At 41.0% G+C, this 21,476-nt stretch overlaps 1 protein-coding gene across 2 annotated transcripts in view; it reads right to left on the bottom strand.

Annotated features, from left to right (window-relative positions):
* Positions 1-13,125: 13,125 nt before the first annotated feature.
* PLPP4 (phospholipid phosphatase 4) overlaps positions 13,126-21,476 on the bottom strand; it is a 53,139-nt gene continuing 44,788 nt past the window's right edge. The window contains exons 6-8 of one of the 2 annotated variants that reach the window (XM_032695321.1): positions 21,133-21,303; positions 15,942-16,130; positions 13,126-14,602 (exon numbers count right to left, since the gene is read on the bottom strand). In XM_032695321.1, the coding sequence (XP_032551212.1) occupies positions 14,592-14,602; positions 15,942-16,130; positions 21,133-21,303 (371 nt within the window). In that variant the 3' untranslated portion in view covers positions 13,126-14,591. Of the gene's footprint in view, positions 14,603-15,941; positions 16,131-21,132; positions 21,304-21,476 lie in introns of those variants that run through there. The other variant, XM_032695322.1, reaches the window with a different exon arrangement.

Genomic DNA, 21,476 nt, shown 5'->3' with positions numbered 1-21,476 from the left:
ACTTTTAAGAGCTATGCACTCACGTGATGCATACAGAATATGTCCTTCAAAGGGGGTTGATGGTATTTTCTGCAGTTTCACTAATTAAACTGAATGGAAAAAAATTTTACAACACTGGCTAAGTGAGTCCTTTCTGGGACCTTACTATGATAAGAAATGGAAAAAGCCACGTAGAAATGCATATGGTCCAGAATTAGCTCCTGACCAAGCAATTAACACCTGCAAGGCAGAAGGACCCAGTCAATCTCTGCAGACTGAGGACTATAAATGCAACAGAAAAATCAAAATTACTCAGTGAGGAGGTCTAAGCTGAATAGTTACGTAGGGGAAAAGTCATTAATAAGATCAGAAGGAAAACCAACAACACAAAAGAGGCAAGTGACAGGGTTGTAAGTGTTGAAATCCAAGAATTTGACAAAAATATCAGGCAAAGCACAAATTCCCAGAACAGCCAAGCTGCAGCACAGTTGGCCATCAGAGGGGTTAATGACAACACTGACTTCTTCCACCAGCTTTTGCAGAGCTGCAAGGCAAAAAGCATCTGCTGTGGTGAGCTGTAAAGCAGCAGAGAGAGCTAAATTGCAGAAAGCAAGATTGGGAGCACTTAGTTCTGAGGAAGGCAATAAAACAGAGATACATGAACCATTTGCTGCTTTTCATCAAATATGTCACAGAGCAGTAAGTGATTATCAGTTGGAGAACAGCAGTGTCCTGTCTGTGGGATGGTGTTGGATGCTGGGCCATGTCCCAGGATGGGGCAGATGCCTCAGGCAATGGAAAGGCAACAGCAGGAGCAGGGAGAGAGAGCTCTCACCAAAACATGGGACCTAAATGCATATTGAGGGGGACGTTTAGTAGAATATGTTGGCTGCCACGTGGGTGAAAAGGGTGGGTTCCTTAGAAAAGCAAGGGAATTAAACATCCCATGCAGAGAGCAAGGATGGATTCCAAGAGCAGGCAGGGATCAGATCTCAGATCTGTGTGGTCCAAGAACTATACAGCCCTTGACTCTCCTACTGCAGTGTGTTACCTGGTCATAAAGAAAGAGGACCTAATCCTTTCCTTACAGACCCAGCTGTATCTGTTTGTCAGAACCAGGGATCACATCCTGCTGCCTACAAAGGTCAAATTCCCAGGGAGAATGAAAATATCCAAATGCTGCCCATCACTGGGGTATGGATGGTACCCCTAAAAATATTAAAAAATAATATCAAATTCATAGCAGCTATTTTTGAGCTGTGCTTGGCACCTCAGACACTGCCCAGGCTGGGAAGGGTCGTGGGAGAGCTCTTCCAGAACTGATGTTGGGAGCAATGAGAGTTGACAAAGGGAACAGAGAATCACAGAATGGTTTGGGTTGGAAGGGACATTAAAGATCATCCCATTCCACCCCCTTCCACTAGCCCAGGTTGCTCCAAGCCCTGTCCAGCCTGACCTTGGACCCTTCCAGGGATGGGGCAGCCACAGCTTCTCTGGGCAACCTGTGCCAGGGCCTCCCCACCCTCCCAGGGAAGAGTTTCTACCAATTATCCACTCTAAACCTCCTGTCTAAGTTTAAAGCCATTCCCCCTCGTCTTGTCACTCCATGGCCTCAAACATGCAAAGCATTGCTTGGTTTGGGGGTTCCAGCTCCAACAGGGCAACACAGGACTGACACAGGATGCCTCAAAACCAGGCAGCTGTGCTCATCAGTGGCTCTAGGACAGGTTATCCAAACTTGTCTGATGGCTACACAAAGTTGCTTCTCCTAATGTATGCGCAGTGCATTAGGTGAGGTCACTTGCAGTGCCCAAGGTGGGTGTAGAAGATGCTAAATTGGGTTTTCCAACTCTAAGAGACACTAACTCCAGGAAGTTGGCACAGCTACACTGCAAGAACTGTAGCCAGAGCAAGCCAGAAGATCTGCTGCCATGTAAAGGTCTGTCTTTGAACACTGAAATTTGGTTTTAAAACACTCTGTTCTGATGGACACATACAAAGTACTGATGTTGCCTGGCAGGGTTAACTGGAGAAATGGAACATGCTAGGTTCTATGACATTTAATATACAAGATAAAGATTAATTAGAGATGCATAAATTACAAACAGTGGATCTTTATAAATGTAGCTATGCTAATAAAAAAAAGAAGGAGGGGGAGAAGTTTGCCGAGTTGACTATCAAATATTAAATTAACTGAGTTGGGGAAGCAAAGACTTATTTCCAGGAGGTCCAATCCTTATTTTGTGACTAATGCTAGCTGATAAAATTTTCCTCCCCTTTAACAGTTATTTGCTTATGCAAATAGCTATTTGCTTTTGTACTAGCAGTATCTTGCTCTCCTTAAACACAAGCTAAAAGTGGAGAAATTATGTAGTTGATGAGTCAATGCAGTTTTCTGTCATGCAAAGTATGAATTCATGTAATTTGTAGTAGGACAAAATGAGATATAGATGTAGGATAATAATACATACATCAGGTTACTGTAGATAAGCATTTCACAGAAGTCAGATCTATAACCTCCCTGAATCAATTAGCAGCAAATTGGATGGCAGTCTCACTGTGAAATTGGAGTGGACTTTTTTGTTGTAGTTTCAATATGTCCAAGGGCATTTTCTCAATGCCCTGAACACTGTTTTGATCCTCTCAATACAGGACTTAAAAGAAAGAAGAGGTTTCCTAAGCTGCAATGAGGCACAACAAATGAAGCTGCCTCCTTGTAAGACTTGTAGTCCCTCGTTGTTTTAGAGCTTGTACAACAATTTGGGGGTAAAAACCTGACTTATTTAGGTATCTAAAAGTCATACAACAGTAATGAATTTGGCTGTTTCAGAAATAAAATATTCTAGAATGAATTTTCATTATTTTTCAGATCTTAAAGTTATACTCAGAGTAAATATAACATGTTCTTCTTCATTTTGCTGAAAATCACAAACTGTATTTAGTGGAAGTCCTGAAATACTTGCTTTCACATCATGTGTGATGGAAATCTTAACTGCTTATTTTTTTCTGTACGTGCTTTTTTATTTTTACATGAGACAAAGATGGGAATTTTTTTCTATTACTTCTGGAAAATTAAGCCAGGGTTCCAAAGGAAACTGCCACTTTTCTAGTGCCCTTCCCTGACTCCTGATATTGTGTTTTCTGTTCGTTTAAGGCTTTGCCAAATGTTATGAAGTCTCAGGGTCTGATCTCCTGCTGCAGTCACATTGTATAACACTATTGCACTTTCCACATTGCTCTGATTTTAATTTTGGCCAACAGCTAGAGACACAAAAAGGAGGCAGCTTAACCATATCCTGAATGGCCTGCAGCTGGGAGCCAGGGAGTCATTACAGCCCAGCTATCCAACCAGGGCCAGACTGCAAATGACTGACCCAAATTCAGCCTGCAAGGCTTGAGGGTTGGAAAAAAATTTTGCAGGATTATTTCATTAGTGTCATGGTCTGCAGCTTTCCAGGTGTTCTTGTCCTGGAGCACACAGGAAATGAAAGATCCCAAATACATCAGTAAAACAGTTTAGAGATATTTTTGTGCTGGGAGGCGTGAAGTTTGAAATATTGAAGGTGTTCTCCAGAAGTGACTTAAATTAGTGAATGGCTTCAGATCAAGGCCAGAGGCAGGGAAAAATGTCACCACAGTCCTTCCTGCTTATCTCAAGGCAGAGTAGATCTCTAATCACTGTTGCATGCAGAGAAATTACAGAAGTTTTCCCATGGGATAAGGGATACATTCCTGAACACCCAGGCAGCATCCCAGGGAAGACACCTGTTGATAACACAGTGTCTCACAGGCTTCCATTCACAGCAGGACTTTGTTTAATGATGCTGGTGACTAATCACGTTGTCACTGCCATCCTTCACCCATGTAATGAGCTGGCATTCCATGGAAACCCACCCAGGAGATGCCACCTCAACCTCTTTTGTGGGTCACTAATGCTGATGGCAACGTTCCATCTCTGTGCAGAAAGCCACATTTCTACGTGTTTCACAGATAAATTGTTACATTTGGCATTGAAAATTAATTTAGTCTTACATTTAAAACCCCGCCTATGGGGCTGACAAATCCAAGCAAGTGATCTCTGGAGTTCAAATCGTTGCATCCTGAAGAATCACTCTTCTCATTGTTTCACAGGTAATGAATTCCCTGACTTGCTAAGCTGTGAAACAATCAGCTGACATTAATTTGGACCAGAGAGATTCAGGTCATTAGTGGTTGTGTAGGAAATGTTCCAGTTATTTCCTGTGTAGTGTGGATGCTCAAGTGCAAGCTGCCTCTGGGTCCTTTTCTCCCAAGAAGGAACATCCCTTTCCCAGCTCCAGGCTCAAGGTTTATAGCATACACTACATATTGCTCTTTTCCATATTCCTTGGCTTCTCTCACCAAAACAGAAATGAGGGACTACTGCAGAAATGAGTAATTGCACGTGGCCATAAAGCATCCATGACAAATAGCTCTGTGGCCAGTGAAGTCCCCGAAATCTGGAAGGAAAACCAGACCTTCTGACATCCTGCAGTCTCAGGAGTCACAAGAACTGGAATGAACAGAAGGCAGCTGTATCCAGAGTAAATTCCCCATGCCTGTCAGGTGAATGGCATTAATCTCCATCTGTCTCAGGGGTGGGCTGTTGGAGTGTGCTCTGGTACAGGGGATAAACAGCCCTTCACTGAGGAAGCCTCTGGGGCTCACCCCAGCCATTCCCCAGCTCAAGTTTTGGAAAAGATAAACCTCTGCCTTGGAAGATTGCAAAGATTGCAAAGATTACCCGAATCTCCCTCTTGTGCTTTGCATGAAGATAAGGTAATCAAAATGAAGGCAGCCACTGCCTGCACAAAAGCAAAATGCTCAGCTGAAAGCATCTCAGTCAGCTGCTGATTGTGTTCCTTCAGCTCAATCCTCTGTTGTGATCCCATCTCAATAAAATGTGTTCCTTTTGATCAATCCTCTGTTGTGATCCCATCTCAACAAAATAAGGAGGGACCCCGAAGCCAGGCACACTCAGGGGACAGAAGGGTCACAGCACAGTCATCTGACAATGAAAAGCCCTCAGCTGTCCAATAAAATAATAAGAGGCAGAAAACCCCCCCAACCTCTCAGCCAAAAATAAAAAAAAAATCCACAAAAAAGCAGGGAGCAACTCCAGTTTCATGTCCAGATTCTAATCAAGATTTGCACTTAAGCAAAAAATGTAAGGAGGAGGAAAGCACAATATGTATGATCAATAATTAACCTACTTGATTTTAACTACCTGAAAGAAAACTTTATTTAGTATCCAGCGCTTAATAAAAATATGAATATTTCTAATTAGAACTAAGCATTAATACTTAATTGCTTTAAATATTACAGGCATATTGCTCATAGAAGGGCTCAGAGAAGCTTCACATCTTGCTGAGGCTGCAGAGTAATTTTAATTGTTGTGGTGGTGTTAAAATTTCTTTAAATCTACCCTTCATTTTGATTTGCCCTGTTCCAGCACTTACTAGACTGACTACCAAGAAAGATGAACCAAAAGGCATCTGAAGAGGTTTTGGAAAGGGCACTTCAACCACATTCTCCCAGACTGGAGGCAAAGCTTGATCATGGAGAGCAGCTACAGAATTGAAAAGTGGGTAAATTATTTTGGGAGTTAACAGCTGCCAATACCAGCAGAAGCAAACCCCTTCTAAAGCTTCAAGAAAAGAGAACAGAACTGTACCTTCTTTAAAAATATGGCCATAATAAGAAAAAGAAGTAATTTCATTGCTTTTTCCTAGGACAGCACTTCTGTGGGGAGGAACATTAACAATTATTTCTGTCAGATTTAAGCAGCAAATGGTTTTGCTGCCGATTTGTGTGGCCTCAAAAAAGAACTGTTACCTAAAAAACGAGTCAAGTCGGGTTTACATTTCACAGAACAAACCCTGCAATCAGTAACTTTTGCAACATCACATTTCTAATGAGTTGCTCTGACATCTGGTTACGGTGACCGTGGGAAGTGTAATGGCCAAAACAAAAAACTTTCACCAGTTAACAACACTGCAGACGAAGAGCTGAGGCTCAGCTCTTACAGAGCCACGGGGGAGCCTCAGAGAGCTGGAATGGTAACTTCTTTCAATGGCCTTTGTTTTAACGAGCACTGAACAAAGGATGAACAAAAAAAAAACCAGCTCCTGCCTATTGGAGTTTAATGCCAGAAGAGCAAAAGGAAAGATGAGAGCAACTTTCATCCCTCAAGCCCTTTCATGTCCTTCACCAGATGTTATCAAGAATTAAAAAAAGAAAAAAACAACCCTCACAGATAATTAGAAGTGATCCAAGCCATGTTCAGCACATCCATCCCCCCCTCTGCATTTACTGTGTTGCAGGAAAGAGTGAAAGCCTGAATCAGAGCTCAAGTATCAGTTTGAATAATTGATATTAAGATTTGGTGAAATGGAACAATTTGACTGACCCAGTTTTACACTTCAGGGAAGTTTATTTCCCATAAAGACCTATTTTGAGTTTATGAGGATTTTTTTTTTTCAGGAGCTCTATTGTGCCTGCCAGCTCACCTCACCACAGACAAATTCACAGAAAATAATGCACAGTATTAATGCAAATATTGCCCAAATTGATTTCACCAGTGATCAAAGGACAGTTCTATTTCTCAGCTCTGACTACCAATGATTACTAGTAATTACTAGTAACCACTTTTATTTTAGTATAAACTTTTCATTATCAGGTTTGTAGATTTCTGTATTTGTCTTAATCACAGTCAAGGATTCACTTGCAGCTGGAGGTTTAAAACTTCCTCTGGAGCAGCCTAAGTACAGAGTTGCCTGGTGGCTATGAAAAAGCCCAAAGCCACTAAGCCTCATTTAAGGGCCTGATGTTGAGTGAAACTTGGCTCAGACCCCACTTATATGAGCCAGTTTCAGCTTCTCTGAATAAAATCTGGACTGTTCAGCTGTATAACCTGCACTGCTAAAAGCAAAAGAGAAACCATGATTTAACTGGAATAGTCAGAACCACTGCTTTGCAGGGGATTCTCACTTCCTCAGACCTCGGGGAGTCACTGTTTAATAACAGCGAGCAATCACTGCACACCAAAGACACCGAGAGCCCGTTTAAAAAACCCTCACACCTAAAAGCTCAGCTGGGAGACTGTTTTTCTTTGTAGGAGCATCACCTCGCACAAGTCAGCGGGGGCACTAATGGAAGCGTTTAGAAGCGACCCAAAACATAAATAAACAATTTAGCCTGAAGACAAGCACGGGGGGTTTTCTGAGAGCACCTCACTGGACCATAAAGTGGGAGTTGTGATGTTACACTGAGGGGAGGGCCAGAAGAAGAAAGTGTCTGAGTCTTTCTCTACTCACCTGAACACTGTGTGATGAGCCAGCCCCTCTGAACCTAACCTTTATTCCTTTAACAAACCCAGAGAGTAAATTATACCTCTTGCTTTCCTTTGAGACTAAGTGAAAATTTGAAAAAATCCACCAGAATGGGGGAAGTGACAGAAAAGCTTTTAGTCTCCTTCAGCTGACAACAAGATGTATTTTTGTCCCAGTCTCTCCCAGCATTGAAATTCATGTCACAGGATTGTTTTGGATCACATTGCACCTGTTAGTTCTGCTGTTTAAACAAATTCCTCACAATTCTGATGCACCCAGGTGAACTTCAGCAAAGGCTTCACAGAGGAACAGCGAGAGTATAGTCCCTAATATCTCCTTCACTCCTCTGGGGTCAGAGGGTATTGCACATCACACACAGTCCTTAACAGCAGTGCTAATTATAGCACTGACTCCAGTATTTAGTGCATTATCACAACCTAATGAGGCACTCTTTCCACTTGTAAGCACCTTTCTTCATAGCTGCATTTACTGCCTCATAAATGGTTTTTATTGGACAGCCATTACCAGTGCCATTAAACTCCTTAAACCATCCTGTCACCACTATGGTTTTACAGAAAGATTGTAGGAGTGGGGTAACTTTTCCTCTTATTTTTGCAAGGACAACATAAATGGCAAAATATGTATTTACTCGCCTAATAATTCTGTACAGCTTCTAAGAAATTACTATGAGCATTAAATAAATACACATAGAAAACAGGAACTGACTTCTTCAGCGTAATTATCCCATAAAAGTGAGGAAGGAAGAGATTAATAGTATTGATTGGTTATAAGCCAGTGCACCTTGGGTTAGAAGCTGTGCTTTGTTTGGCAGATTGGAAACCACAAACGCTGGTGTATCTCCATTTATTAGCAGTTCACAGGAAAAAAAAAAAAAACACACAAAAAAACCCCAACAAAAACCAAAAAATGAAGATGAAAAATTTCCTTAGGTGATCAATTCTGGTTCCCTCTGCTGCAGAAACCTTCCACAAACTAAGGGCCATCAAGAAACAAGGTCAATATTTCTGCTTCCCCCTTTATCCATAACACACAAGCTGTTCTACAGTTTCCTTCCATTAAACCATGCACTGCTTAAACTTCACAAATTCAAATCTGGAAGGCACTCAGACTGATTTATTTCCATTTACCTTGGGAAATCCCAAATATAATAGAGGTTGTTTTCATCTCTTCATGGAAAATGTAAATCCACTTACCAATAATGAGTTCCTGTAGCACCTCTTCTTGCACCACCAGCCAGCTCTGTTCCTTCCCTGCCAGCTCTTACTCCAAATTTTGGTGCAGGATAGTGCTTGTTCCCCTTTATCCTACACTGAATATTGAGATCAGCTGTGCTCATCCCTTTTGGGGTTTAGCAGCACAGGTGTTTTCTTTCAGTATTTAAAAAGGGGGGATTCCAGCTGATGCTAAAAATAAACTGGTCAAAAATTAAAATTGAAACTATTTCCCATCTGAACAATTCACAGACACAGAAGACTCACATGGAAATTTTGGGAAAGGTTTCTCAGCCCAGGATAGAATTAGGAAAGGAACAAATTAGGAAGGAACAAATCACCCACTCAAGAATAACCCTGTCACTGTGGGCATTTGCTTGACATGAGAGAGTTGGAAGCCTTGAAAGAGCAAAGGTGGAAATCCTTCTCTCCACATGTTGGCAAAAGGTTTCATACACTGAGATGTAGTGAGAGAACATGTTTGTGGGGTTTTTTTCATTAAAATATGCCTAAAATTACGAGTTTAATTAACACATTAAATTAAAACTATTTCCTAACCCATTACATGCCTATGAAATGGAATTTTTGTTTGCCAAACAAGCCTCAGAAACGGGATTTCCAGCCTTTTGCTTTTTGCAATGATGTGTTTGTGCAGGCCAGCTCCAGTCTCTTTCACACTCACTGATCCAGAGCATGTTTTAAGTTGCTTTACCTTTGTTGCACAATGCTGCAGATACAAATTCCAGCACAGTCACTGCCTAGACAAGCTCACACCCCTTAGATCAGAGTGGCATTGTGACATTGCCATAATGTTCTTTTCCCTTTCCTTTTTTTACAGTGTTATATTGGTTTCAATACCAACCTGCATCTGAAATCTTTTCTCGTGCCCTCAGTCTGCGGGAGTGGAAATGAAGATGAAATGGGTTTTTGTACACACAAATGCTCTGTAATGCTGATAAGGATGTGAATAGAATACAGAAAGGAGATACTTATTCGACAGTCTGTTGATAAATTATTTGTAAATCTCACCCTCAATAAAATGGGGACTCCTTTCTCCTAATGATGCTGATAGAAGGAATTGAATAAAAAGCTCAAGGAGATATTTGACAATGATATGACCCCTGGGAGCCTTCAGAGTCACATCCTCTGTGTGTCCAGCAACAGGCAAAGGCTGTTGGGACTAACAAGTCAGACTTTCCCTTGCTTAGATCTGTTCCAGCAATTATCTAATGGGCATGGATCTTAATTAGCATCTCTTCTCTCTTAATCTTCTGACTGGTGTCAGAAAGTCACTTGGAGAGTGACACTTGGAATAGTGGCAAAAATGGCCTTAGCTATGGCTCTTGTATAATTTTTTTCCATGGTGGTAGTTGTCTTTATTTCACAGATCGTTTCCATTCTGTGCAGTGACCACATATGAAAAAGCCAGAGGACAGAAATGGGCTCACCAGCCCCTCACAGCATCTCAGGGGTCAGCTGTGAGTTGGCTCAACCTGTAACACCAGAAATTTGAAGAGCACAAATCTGCTTTTGGTCCACCTGTGAATTTGGCTGACAAGTCCCTTGAAGTTAAAAGTGAAAGGGCATTTGGAAATTTCTCTTTACTTGTTACCCTTTCTCCCTGCAACACTAAGAATTGCAAAAGCCTGAAAAATTCTTAAAAAGTGCCCTTTGGTTTAAGAGTGAGAAGTTTTGTATATCAGACAATGCCAACAAGAGTTCTCCTGTGGAAGCCTGTCTGGATTCAGCTGGGCCATTCTGTAATGACACCCAGTCCCTCCAGAGCTGCACTCTGTGCTGTGGGTGAATGATGATTATAATATGCAAGTACATTAATTAGACTTGGAAAGTTATAGATATTGATGCTGTGTTAACCCCAAATCCCAAAGCTCTCACTCTGGTATAAATGTCTGTGTAAGGTAGTAAGCTGGGATAGGTTATTGCACATGTGTATTTGATTCTTAATATTCCAAGCTATATTTTCCTATTATTAATTTATGTTTAGCCCCACAATCACCATTGCTCATCACAGGTCTCAGTTTCTCCATTTGTTATCCATGTGAAGTGGAGGTATTCCGATTTTCCCAGTCCTTTTATTTTCCAGGAACAGTGGTTCCTCACACGGGCTTGTTTAGAGCAGCCACAGCTGGGGCTGGTGAGGAAGAGAAACTTTATTTTCCTGCTCACAGAGGAGCTCTGGCACAGGTTCTTGCCTGGAAATGAAATGGAGGGAGGAGACATGATCCAGGAGAAAAAAAAAGTCACCATCAATTCTCTTCTTCCCATCATCAGCACAGAGGCTGCTCTGGAGATGAAAACAAGGGACCTGAAGGTGCTCAGAGGATGTGATCAAAAAGCACAGTTACATCTGTGAACAAGAGGCCAAATAAAAGGAAACCATACATAAAAAACAGAGCTTCCTTGTGCCCAGCCCCATCTACTCCTAGAAATAAACTTGTTTTCAGGCCATGTTAAAAATCAGTATTTTACAGAATAATGCACGACTGCTGCAAACCTCCCAGTGAAATTGAGAGCTTTTTTGGCAAGCTAACAAAGGAATTCAGGCCAAAGGCTGAAGGTTCACAGAGCTGGTTCAACCACATTTCATGCCTGACATCCTGCAGTACTCGTGGACTGGTTGGATGCAGGGCTGTGTTTTTATCCAGTGGAAGCACCGAGGGAGGATTCTCCATTTCACACCCCATTCACACCTCCATGCACAGACCAAGAACGTGGCTCATCCCAAAAAAATGCCTCTTGGTTTTCCCCTTGGGAAGTTGGCTCAGAACCTGGTAGCAAAATGTCACTGGGCACATCTTCAGGAACTTCAGCACACATCTGCTGCAGCTCAGATGTTTTTAGTTGTCTGGGTTCAAACGAAGTCCAAGTCTGCTCTGAATGGTCTGTATGTTGATTTTTGGGGCTATTTCTGCAAGTTTAAGCAAAATAGCATTCAGCCAGCAGGCCAAGCATCTGTAAAAGGAATCCCAGTTCAATCCAGTGTATCAGGAGTTATCCACCCAGTCTTGTAATTTTACTTTTATACAGGTTAAGTTTTAATTTAATGGCAAAAAGATAGTGTTTTTTCTCTGTTCAGAGCAAGTTCCCGAGCAGGGAGTGATTTGCACACCTGGAGAACAGGAGTTCTCTATATAATAAACTGTATTAAACTGGGTGCATCCTAGTGGAAACTTCTAATTTAATTTTAGCCTCTTAGGACAGCAATGTAGACATTCTGCTTATCAGATGAGTCTGGAGTGGACTCTAAGATAGTAGATGGGTATATATCTTGTAAAATGGGTAATAATAAGAAATATGACTTCAGGTTGTGCCTGTGGGTGCTAATCCTAACTGTTCAGCAACGTGGTCCTGCTTAGTAATTTTAAAATGCACTTTAAGCTGTGGGAATAAAACCCTAGTAGGTGCTTTAACTATCTGAAGTAGAGTCAATTAAATTAACTCATGTGGAACTATTTCTAACTGATCTTTACATTGTGTCCAATCCACTAGCTATACTGGTGTTTCTTATATAATTTTGTTCATTTTGAATGCATTGTGTGCATTTGAAACATGAAAGCATATTAGCATAGCCTCGAGTTTTCTTTTACAGCATTCTCTAAAGATTCTCTAACCAATCCTACTGAATGCACAGTTACCAATGATCAATATTGATATTATTTTGCTTTCACTGTGCCTGTCTCAGCTGGCAAAGCACCACTGGGAGCACTAACACTGGGGAGCAAGGGTCACAGAAATTTTATAGCTATTGTTACCTCTTGTGGCACTTGTGAACACATTCTGAACATCATCATCAACAGAAACCCGTCCAACCTTTTCACTCCCACCAACCCAACACTGCTCTCTTCAAGACTTTTCCCTTAGGTCAGAGCAACCCAACAGTTTTCTGTCTCAGGACAGATACATGTCATCACAAGAAAACAAAACTGCAGACAAATTAGCTGAAATATTTTGCTAATTATACCCCTAAAAAGAGTGTGAGCAAAAACTGTGTGAAGGTTTTATTCCACCTATAGGATGTGATGTGGTCAGTGATTCAGAGCAGTTACTGAAGTCATTACAATTTTAGTACCATAAAACAAAAGTGAAGCTTTGTCATCTGTTTGTTGGGTTTTTTTCCCAATCCACAGCAAAGTATTTTTTGCCATGGGAAGAAAGAAAATGAGGTTCTATTTCACATTAAATAGAAATAACTGGCTCTGTTCATTGAGGGAAAAAAACCCAGAGGGCCAAATCAGACTGCACTGCACACAACAAAATCTGAATGAATCAGTATAAATGCTCCAACTCCTTCCTAACACAATGCCTGGTTAAATATTCCAAAATTTCAACCTTGCAGGCTTACACTCTACCTTTTCCTGGAGGAAAGCTGAAGAGCATATTTTGGTTAAAGGAGGAATGCTGTCCCATTTCAATGGCATCAGTTCGTTGCTTATCAATAACAGTCACTTTAGGGCTTGGGGTCTTTTGTAATGCTCTACGTGGTTTATTAATGAAAATAACTTGCTAACTTCTATTCTTCTCAAAAAAACAATGACACACAGATGTACAAACCCACATTCATGTGTTGTTTTATTGGTGCATTACAACATTACATTTCCTTCACACTGAGAAAGCATGAGATTAAAATACACTGATCCACAAAAATGCCTTCCCTATGCTGACTTTGCACTGGTGATTATGGCACCCACAGATCCCTCCACAAGTTTCATTCCATTAAGTCCTTCATAATTTTAATTACATTTTAATCAAAGCTTTTACATTGTCTATTTTATGACTTTCAATTTAATTATTCCCATTAAAACGTGTTATTCTTTACTGCTTTTCCAAGCTCACCAATTACTCTTGCAATTTAAGTTTTTATGCTGTGTTACACTTCATATCCAATCTTTCAACATCCACCACTCATCTGAGGGCTGTATAAGCTTTCCCCATCCCAAAGAAGACAGCTTGTTTGTATCAAAAGCCATTAAAACACTGGGAATGTGTACAGCACAATTAAGAGGTCCCACTCAATTTTGAGAATAAGCCAGATCTATATAAAACCATGCAAAATGCTCTATGCATCAGTATTAAACTTCTAATTTGATTTAAGGGCTTGGTTTTTTTTAACATTTGCATATAACCTGGAAGACTTAGGGTTCCTGCTGAAAGAAAAAGCTGATGGCTGAGCCTTCCCCTCCCTCCAGGGCTTTCTTTAATCCTCCCAGGTGAAGTAACAGAAAATTATATCTGTCACAGAATTCCGTAGGATGGGTTAAAAACTTTAGAGAAAGATTACACCTCCACTAGGCTGTGTGGGTTTCCAGAATTTAAGACCTCAATTACACTAGAGGAGTGTTCTGTTAAATCCAGTGCAAATGCTGAATAACTTGGCTTTGCTGCTGCTGGTTTTGGGAATTTGTATTCACCAGCAAACCCACAGCAATGTTTGGGTAATGTCTCTGCTGTAGAGTTCAGAATTCTGTAACTGCCAGTAAAACATCCCACCTCTCACTGGCAGAGTCAAATTGGTATCAGTTTTAAAGCAGATCAGGCCTGATTTCTACAGAACACTTCTGGGTTCGTGCCTAGTACATTCTGTTCCCTGATGTCACTTCCTATTTATAGGTATTTCCAAATATCTTATAAGTTTATACATAGCAAGGTTGCATCCTCTTGTACACAATTATTATGTTTCTTTTCAAAGGGACTCTAATTCACTTGCTTTCTATAAAAATTCAAGTGTTGCCAATCAGGAAGCAGCTCTTCTCAAAAAAAAAAAAAATATCTACAAAGCTTAGCTTTGAGAAAAGTAAATGGCAAGCCTTACATAAAGACAGTGAGCTGTTTGAATCACAAAATGCCTACAAGGCCAATGCATATTCCAAGAGGAACACATAAATTGGAGTTATGGCAGCAGTCTCCTCCAGTCTAAAGCACCGTAAGAATGGTCGTTGATCAACGTTCTCTTGATCTCCTTAACCAGCAGCTCCAAGTGCCAGGATGTGGGCTGGAACATTTGCCTGCTTTTTCACAGGATACCTAAGGGAAAAAAAACCTGGAATCTGACATTCTGCCATCCAAAGGTACATCATTTCACAGGAATGGGATGTGTGCTGCATAGTGCATACGCATATCACACCAAAATCCTGCTAATAATAAATTATTAACTCAAACCCCACACTTATGAACCTTCTCCACACCAGCAGCAGTTTGATTTGTTGAGTTTCAGTTCAGGTGCCAAGCCAGCCTTCCCAAACACCACGATGAGCTGAAAATGTGGAATGGGACTAGCAGAAAACTGTCTCCAGCCTTCCTCTGGACGTGTGACAGTGTTGGAAACCACCACGAGCGTTCAAGGTCACAAATGAAAATCTCTGCATTTCTTTAGGTCACCAATGCTGCAGTGAGTCACCACACAAGGATGGACATGGCACACCTGGTTCACAGGAAACTCTGTGTCTCCTTATTCTCCCAGGTTTAGGATTTTTTTAAAACATTTGTTTTAAAGACTTCAGCTTGTTGCTCTTTTCTTTCAATTTGTTTGGATGGTAATTACTGCATGAGCTCTCAAAAAATGGCTGATGATGTAGTACCAAGTTTCTAGTCCATCCTATGAATATACATGTTATTGTAAGTTGATAATTTGAACAGCATGGAATTTCTTGAATCTGAGAATCATCCTGAAGAACTACTAATGCACTAAGCTTGGCTCTTCAAACATTTAACCCTTCATACCTTTCATCTGCTTTATCATCAGTAGCTCAGAATGACCTTGTCAAAACTTGGCAATTAATGCAAAGTTTTGCCAGCGTATGGAGATTTTTATTTTTTTTTATGTTAGAAGGCAACAAGATAAAAATAAGGATGATGCCCTAAATTATCAAATTATATGAAGAAATGGCTGGCCCCAACAGATGCTGAACACCTGGTGAAAAATGCTGTGTGTACTCACCACCCATCAAAATCAATGAGTGCTGAAGATGACCAGAACTTTGTAGAAGATGAGTCAGTACTTCAGAAAAATCTGTTTCCAGATCTACTATATCCTCAACCACATCTCCTTAAAATTACTCTCTTAACCATTCTCCCTATGAGATTGTTTGTAATTCTCTCCCCTTCCCTCAAGTAGTCTATCTGTTTGCAGCAGACTGAAAACAGGTAATTCAACAACAAGCCAATACGAACCGAAAAATCAACTTCGAAAGTACGATGACATTATGGCATTAAAAATAAAATATTTGACCTTCTCTTTATAAAGAGGAAAGAAACAAAAGGAAAAAAAAAAAGCACAGTAAGAAACACTGTTAAGAGACCAGTTTGGAGGAAATGTGAGAAAGCTAAAAGTTCATTCTGCACATTTCTTAAAGTCATACGGGACCTTCAGTTATTCCCTCCAGAGGCAGCCCAGTAGCATTGTCTGCTGTCGGTCGCTCTTCTTTCTTCACAGAGTTCTGATCTAGCAGGCTGACGTAAGATTTATGACAAGCTGTGTTACCCAGAGGGGGGTAGTGCTGTCTGTAGCAAATATAAGCAAAAATGAGGCCGATGATCCCTCCAACGAAAGCATCTAGACAAAAAGAGCAACAAAAGCAGAAGGAAAGGTCAGCCAGAAGTGACAACTGTAAACAGAAGACATTTGCTTGATGTGGAAGTGCTCAACCCAGAAAATGTGAACTTTGAGTTTTCACAAAGAATTTGGAGCCAAATACCACAGTCACACAGGACACATAAAATCAGTATTTTGTGGGGACAACTCCAACGTTTTGAATACTCAAAATGCAGGTGGTTGGTTGTGTTTTGGGAGATGAACAGAGGGAACAGAGTGGCCTCCACGGGGCATTAAACACCCATGATGTTCCAGAGCACTGCTGACCAACATTTGGGGGTTGGCAACCCATGGATCTTCTTCCAGTGTGCCCTCAGTTAGAGTGGCCACAGCCAGGTTTTCCATCCATGGACAACACAGCTGTCCTGTGCTGTTTGCCATCCAGAGCCCTCCTGCTCACAGGCCCACCCCAACCTACTGCACTGACCACAGTCTGTTCCCTGCCCAAGCACCCCCAGGAAAAAGGCAAGTTACAGTGCCAGATCTGCTCATGGACTTGGACTTTGAAATTGGATTTTTGGGGGTCTCAAACCACCACACTGTTTGTATTCCAGAAGGAATTCTCCAGGGAGCAGGCAGGATGTAAGTGGAAAATTCTCTCCCTCCAGGCAGTGGGCCACTGGAGCTTCAGCAATTCACTTCTCCTGCAGCTCCTGCAAGGCCCCTGAGAAAGACAGCTCTCAACAACCATTTCAGGCTGGGTGAATTCTTACTAAAAGCACCTGAAAGGTCAAAGATTGACATGCCTTTGAACTGACTTAACACCTTCTGAATATCTTTCTTTTGATGCTTTTTACTGTCTCATACTCCTTCAAAAAAAAACCAAAATAAAATAAGATAAAACAAGGCCATTGTATGAGATATTTGCAGCTCTCACACACAGGTAATTTTAAGTTTCCTACGGGAACAGAAGCTATTCTTACACTTACCTGAAGTGTCAGAAGACTCCTTCTGCTGTCAGGTTCTGCCTCTTAATAAATACTCCTCTGATCTTGTGTTTTATTTCCAAACAACCAGAGCAAAATTTCACTGGAAATACAGCCTGTCTTTGAAAGCCTCAGATTGAGCACAACTAATAAATGGAAATGAACAAGAGGCACTGCCTGGAATATGAGTTGGCAGCACATTTTATTTTAACCAGACTTATTAAGCACCATATCATCTGTGTGTACCTGTGTTTCCATCCTTTCAATTACAAAGAAACCACGGTGTAATAAAAATGGTGAATCATTGAGTTTAGTGACAAAGAAGGCTAAATCAATACAAATTATTTTTGTCTAAAGTCGTTAAATAAAGATTAAATTCCCTAGCTTGTCAGTCTGATATATATTAGAACAAAGGCATTAGAACAAGGTTCAATTTTCAGTGGGTGACAAATGGTTTGTATTTTTTTCTCATCAGAGAAGTGAGATTTCTTTTAAGAGGAACAGCTAGGGCCAGAAAACCTGAAAAATTTAATGTTGAGATGGATGAATTTAAGAAGTGTGATTACAAGTCACGGCTGAGTAAGAGGAGATCCCTTCTAATCCTTCTACACACAAAAGGACATAACAAATCTATCACAAACAGACGTAATAGAGGTTCAAGCAAGATTTTAAAAGGTGATTGTGTGTACACAGTATTTGGAAGCAGATGGAATCTTGCCCTATGCACACAGAGAAGCTGATTTTGTACCATTCAGCCTGTCCCTATCAAACTGTCATGGTACAAAAGGCACCCAGGGCAACAATTTTCACTGTATCAGCATCAATCAACTTGCAGAAAATTTAGTTATTGTGACAAGATTAATTTTCTATAAACCTGTGTTGGGTGCAATTCTCAGATTACTCTGCTTTAATTGTTGACTGACTATTATCCCAGCTGTTTTTTTATTTTGCCTAGCAATAAAGTCAAGCCTATGATTACTATTTTTAACCATGGAGAAACATCACATTTTTGCCAGTCCTCTACAAGTTCCCTGGTATTTTAAGACTTGCTGCGAACTTGCCCGGATTTTCTTTCTTTCAAAACATTTACATGCAAATTATGCAACTCTGGGCCTCAGTTTGGGCACCACAGTCATGCAGATTCACAGATGAGTTATGCCAAAGATTTCTCGCTTACTGACCTTGTCTGGGGGTGAGGAGCAAACACACAGGCAGCTATTTTGACTCCTGTTTTTGAAGACAACAATTCTGTCTTTGTTTGAGCTGGTGGGAGCCATAACTTACTTTTTTTGTTTTGTTTTGTTTGTTTGGGGGTTTATTTTGGTTTGGGGTTTCTTTTGTTTGTTTGTTTGTTTGTTTTTCCCATAAAGGAAAAAGAACATTTAACTTTATTTCTGCTTATTCCAGGAGTAAACTAACATTTCCAGAATTAGAAGTCTACAGAGAGATTTAGGGACTAAAAAGCAGTCAATACATTCTGGATTCACAATGAAATATCCTAATATTCATGAACACCAACACTAAGGTCTTGAATATTACTTTCTTCAGTCAAACTGAAAAGAGCTCATAAAGTTCTCATAATATTAACCTTCTGAGCCCACTCAGTGGCTTTTTAATATAAGGATTCTCCACTCCATCTTTCACCTACAGTGTGCTCAGCCTTGGACATTAAACTGATGGTCCTTTTTCACTCCTCACAGCTCAGAAAAGGCTCCAGCACAGAGGCACCATAAATAATTTAACACAATTAGCTGACTCTGTTGAGCAGAGAAGTCAAGGCCTGAGGTTCTGTGCTGTGTATTCCAGAGTGAACTATTCCCTCCCTTGAGAACACAGTTCTTTCAGGGAAAAACACAGGTCACCTGATAACATCTGCCAGCACTGCTCTTCAGGAAGAGCTGAGTTTCCAGCTCCATCTCCTTAAAATTCAAAGACAAAACAGAAGCAGCTGTGATGAGCAACAGTCACAACCCCCATGGGTGCAGTTTTCCTCTGTGGTGTATAAACCACGCCATAATAACCTCTGTTTCAGTACATAAATAATTCTTACTCTTGGCAAGAGACAGTACATGCTGGAAACACATGTCCAAAACTGGAGAGTAAACCTGAACATCCTCTTCCCATTCATTCACACTGCTCCCTTTTCTCTTTAACAGGCAGCCCAAACCAGCCCAGTGCTATGAGAAATAAAAATATGGGGTTTTTTAGGTGTATTGTGAAGTTGTAAGATATTCAGGTCCCAGACTGGGACTGGGTATCAGGGACTTTTTCGGCCGGATAAAGGAAATATAAAAATTCCTAAAAATTAAAATCTTTCGGGGCCATGTGAGAATTTTGTACACAGGGGGTTTCTCTTTTCTCTTTGGGCTAAGAACAAAGGAAGATCCATCATTTTTGACAGAGGATGTCCAGTGGCCAATTGGAAAGAAGGGAAAGCCCCTTTTCAGAGAAAAGAAACATTTTTAGGCAAAAATGATTATATTAAGCTTATCTGAAAAAGGTGGGGATTTTGTGAAACTATAAAACGTATGGAATTTAAACTGAAGGGGTCTTTTTCCCCAGAAATCACCCACCCCCATCCCTCTGTGCCACTGGAAGGCATGAGGGAGAGAAACTGGGAGTGAAGTTGATCCCAGCCAGGAAAAAGGGAGAGGGGGAAGGTGTTTTTAAGATTTTCTTTCATTTCTCATTGTCCTGATTTGATTGGTAATAAATTGAACTAGTTTCCCCAAGTCAAGTCTGTTCTGCCCATGCTGGTAGTGGCTGAATGATCTCCCCCTGAACTATGTGAACCCATGAACCTTTCATTGCATTTTTTCTCTCCTGTCCAGCTGAGGAGGGGAGTGACAGAGTGGCTTTGGTGGGAACAAATTTCCAGCCTGTCTTGGAAAACAGGAAAACAATATGTAACTAGTATTAACCAGATAATGGAAAGGAGCACTCATGACCTTGAGGGGAGCACAGTTTGCAAGGCCAGCAGTACTGCACCAGCAACACCACATAAAGCCAGGAGGACCTACATAATAGTATCAGAAATTATGGCATTTCCAATAGGAATATAGGGACAAACAGGGCACAAATAATTACAGGCTGGTTTATTTAGTAGGAGGGATGAGCGAATGGGAGATGGCAATAAAGAGGGTCAAGAAATGTTAGAAAGAATAGATGGTAGTGTTTTCTGAATTGTGCCTCAGTAATATAAGTGTATAATTAATAAATGGCATAGTCTTCTGTTGGATTCTGAATTTTAGATATGAGAAAAGAAACTGTTAGGTTTAAACAGAAAACCTCGAGTCACAGATGCTGGGGAAAACTCCTTTTCAGTAACTTCATCATTGTGGATTCTTCCTGCCTCCTCCAGCACAATGGAAGAGACTCCTTGCATGATGTTATTACATGCCCTACCCAAGCCAAAGAGATCATACCCTGATTTGATCAACCTATGCAGAACCATTGTTTTTTATCTCTCCTTTTGTGTTACCCGTCCCCCCCTGTAAAATCCCCCAAGTTAAAGTGGGTTTTTCCCATGAGAGGTAATTCCTAAGACCCCGAGATTTGTCAAACCTGGTTCTTCCCTTACCTCACCTCTGGAAAGCTCCCAATTGTAACAGAATGAATATGCAAGCCCCCTGTTGAATATGTAACCTTGAACCCCTTAAATATGAAGTTGTGAACCCAATAAAGGATTCCAGTTTTCTGCCTCCTCTGGGATTGTGATAACTCATTGACCTCTGCAGTCTTCTACATCAGTCTCACACCTGAATTTTAAAGGGCTGAGATAACAGTCTTTATGTGACAAATACACTTAATCTGACTGGGAAGTGACTGCTGTGAGGGAAGAGAGGGGGCTGTGGCAGAGACCTGAAGCTGTGAAGGTCAGTGCTGGTTAACTCAGCCTCACAAGGAAACCTCAGCATCCACCCGCCCCGTCGTGTTTTAACTGTCTCGATGTAACCAAAAAAAAAAAACAACACACAAATAAAATCAAAGAAACACGCAGAGAATTTGAAAAATAAGTTGGAAAAAACCTGGCTCACCTTGCCAGTGATGTTTGTAATCACACATCCGTGACAGGGCAATCATCATGGCACAGTAGAGAGGCAGGATGGCTGCACAGAGCCTCCAGCTCTTGCCCCGGCCGCTCTCGGTGAAGCAGTGCAGCTTCCCAGCCAGGTAGAAGGTGGTAAAGCCAAGGCCTGAAAATGCAACTGATAAAGAAAAAACACATCACTACAGGGGTTTATTTTTATCACAGCACAATACTAGCCCTCAAGGTCCTTTAAGGTCTGACAGCAGGATTCCTCTGCTGCAGAGAAGGGTTGGACATTCCAGGGTGATAATAAAAGTTGAAAAGACCCATCTGCAAAAAACTGAGGGAGCT

The sequence above is a fragment of the Chiroxiphia lanceolata genome, chromosome 8 (genome assembly GCF_009829145.1).
Source record: "Chiroxiphia lanceolata isolate bChiLan1 chromosome 8, bChiLan1.pri, whole genome shotgun sequence".
Taxonomy (NCBI): Eukaryota; Metazoa; Chordata; class Aves; order Passeriformes; family Pipridae; genus Chiroxiphia; species Chiroxiphia lanceolata.
This window is presented reverse-complemented; position numbering and strand designations above follow the sequence as displayed.